This window comes from Alligator sinensis, unplaced genomic scaffold (genome assembly GCF_000455745.1).
Source record: "Alligator sinensis unplaced genomic scaffold, ASM45574v1 scaffold515_1, whole genome shotgun sequence".
Lineage (NCBI taxonomy): Eukaryota > Metazoa > Chordata > Crocodylia > Alligatoridae > Alligator > Alligator sinensis.
Window position 1 is genome coordinate 1,696,138 of NW_005842096.1, and position 2,531 is coordinate 1,698,668.

The window sequence follows — 2,531 nt, forward strand, 5'->3', positions numbered from 1 at the left end:
CAGTAACAAGCCCCCCCCCCCCCCCAACTACTCAGTTGGTCTAATAAAAGTTATCACCTCTACCTGAAGAACCTTGCTGCCTGTATCAGACTTAACTGATTTGGGTCAAATCAGTTTATGAAACTTCTGTCCCAGACCCCTTCCTGGTTCAAGTTCAGAGTCCCCCAGAATCCCAACAGGCTTTCCAGCCCTGGGCTGGGGTGCTGTATGCTCCAGCAGAGAAGGGTTGGGGGGGGGTAAGGGGAGGCAGGGACTGCACCTCCCCACCCCCACTCCCAGCAAACCCTGGCTGGGGTCTGGGGCCAGGTTTAATCCCCTCCCTATTCCACCTCCACCTGCAAGTACGAAGCTGCCCTATTAAAAACTTACTAAAAATTACTGCTGGCTGAAACTGTGGACTACAATTCCCAGAGGCACCTGGAAGCAGGAAGAGGAAGTGATGAGCAACCCTGCAGAGTCCTGCTTCTGTGATGCTGGACTGCAAATCCAAGAGACTTTGAGGAAGAGGAAGTGCTAGAGAGCTGTGCTCTAGCACCCCCTGGCTTGTGGCCTGAGCCGCTACAGAAATGTGGCTACATTTCCTGAATCAATGGTAAATGTCTGTCCAGTTGTTTCTCAATTTAATCTTTGCAGTTTAAACTAACCTGGAAAGACTGAATCGATTCAGACTCAGGCTTTTTGACAAGCCAAAAAGCCCAAGGCTTAAATCAATTCAATCGTCACAGGTTACTCTAAGCCACGTAAATTAAACTGGTAACACCAAGGGAATAGACACTCGTTTTTTATTCTGAAAATGCAGCCACATGCCTGCAGTGGCCCAGGCCAGAAGCCAGGGGGCGCTAGAGCATGCAGCCCTGCTCAGCTGGAGGGAAACTGGGACAAAAGTTCAATAAACCTATTTAACCTAAATCAATCAAGTCTGATATTACATCCATTCAGGTTTATATTAAACTGATTTTGGCCATTTTAAAAGCTGTTTAATGTACACTGAAGTTATGCTGTGTTACAGATTTGAACCAGTTTCCGATCACTTTTACCAGTTTGTGTGTAATTTCTGTCCCTAGCCCAGCAGTGCTTGCAAAGAAGGCACACACTATGGGTCTGGGGCTACACTATGGTCAAGCTCTTGGCATAGAATTCTGTCCCCTTTGAAGTCAACAGGAGTTTTGGCCCAATGAAGGCAGTTGCCAGACTCCACTCTGTGGCAATACTGGGGACCAAACTGCAGTACCTCAGAACTCTCAGTGATGTTGTAGTCCTGATAGTTCTTCAGTTGTACCTGTTTTAGCTATAAAGAGAAAATGTCAAATTTTCCATGTTGGAATGCCTTCTATAAGGCAATTTTTTAAACTAAAAATCTTAAAAGGAATCAAATCAAAACTCCATGGTGCTATTATAAACAATAGAGGAAGCTACAGCAGCATCTTCTTCCAAGCCTCACATATTAAGTGGTCTGCATCTCCACTTCTTCATTTAAAACTGCAATAGCAGCAGTATCAGGGTTTCACATCCTGACACCCCCAGACAGAAGGCAAAGTGTGAAAAAGCCGTTACATAAAACAGGGGAAGGACTAAAAATAACGGTGCGGTGAAATTTTAAAACTGCATGGAGGGGGGGGTGTTCACCAATACAGAAAACAGCAAACGCAAATTGCCCTACAGAGAACATTAAAACTGATGCCAAAAGTTTTCTGCGTGGCTGCTTATAATCAGAACGTCATGACACATTTTTAGGCCCTGAAATAGACCAATGTGTATCAGGAGGAGGAAAACGGTATGAAGGGGCTTACACTCACCGGCTGCAAAGTTTCTTCCTGCCTCCTGCTTTGGCTCTGTCGATTGATGAAGGAGCGTGTCGAGAGTTTGTAATGGTTCAACAAGCAGATGATCACTACTACCATAACAGTTATCACCACAATTATAATGATTATCTGAACGAACTCCAGTTCAGCTGAAACAAGGAAAGGGAGAAAAGCTATCAGCCTCCACATAGGACATTCTTCTTCAGAAATAATACTCTGCAAACAGTCAGTGTCTCAAAAAACAAACAAACAAACACACACACACACACAAAAAACTGATTCAAGACATTTACTGATGTTCATGTTAGTATGAATTAAAGCACCAAGAAATGCACATCCACGTAACAATGAAGAAAGCACACTTGGCTATCAATCAATTCAAAGTCTGGGCTCCTGGGGAATTGCAAATCAAGTGTCAACAGATTTTATGTTGGTCTCAGTGCTCACGTGGGGAAGAAGCAGGAACAGCACAACTCCACTGAAAAGAGAAATACCTCATATTGCAGTAGTCCCCAAAACAGGTTAAGGTTCTATCTACTTGTGCCTCATACAGACCTATATCTTTAGTGAGCCAAGACACAAAGATTTTTGCCTCAGTTATAGCAAATAGATTTAAAAAAAAAAACAACTCCCCAAATATATAAATATAGACAAAATGAGGTCCATAAGAAATAGGCAGTTGAGTGACAGAAAGCACAGAGTATGAAATCTGATTTTTCATGCAGGAAT

General features: G+C 43.4%; 1 protein-coding gene across 10 annotated transcripts in view; it reads right to left on the minus strand.

Moving 5' to 3' along the window:
- Positions 1-2,531, minus strand: part of LDLRAD4 (low density lipoprotein receptor class A domain containing 4) — a 408,545-nt gene that overhangs the window by 33,995 nt on the left and 372,019 nt on the right. For all 10 annotated transcript variants that reach the window (XM_025204743.1, XM_025204745.1, XM_025204744.1 and 7 more), the window contains one exon: positions 1,797-1,951. In XM_025204743.1, coding sequence (XP_025060528.1) covers positions 1,797-1,901 — 105 coding nt within the window. In that variant the 5' untranslated portion in view covers positions 1,902-1,951. The remainder of the gene's footprint in view (positions 1-1,796; positions 1,952-2,531) is intronic.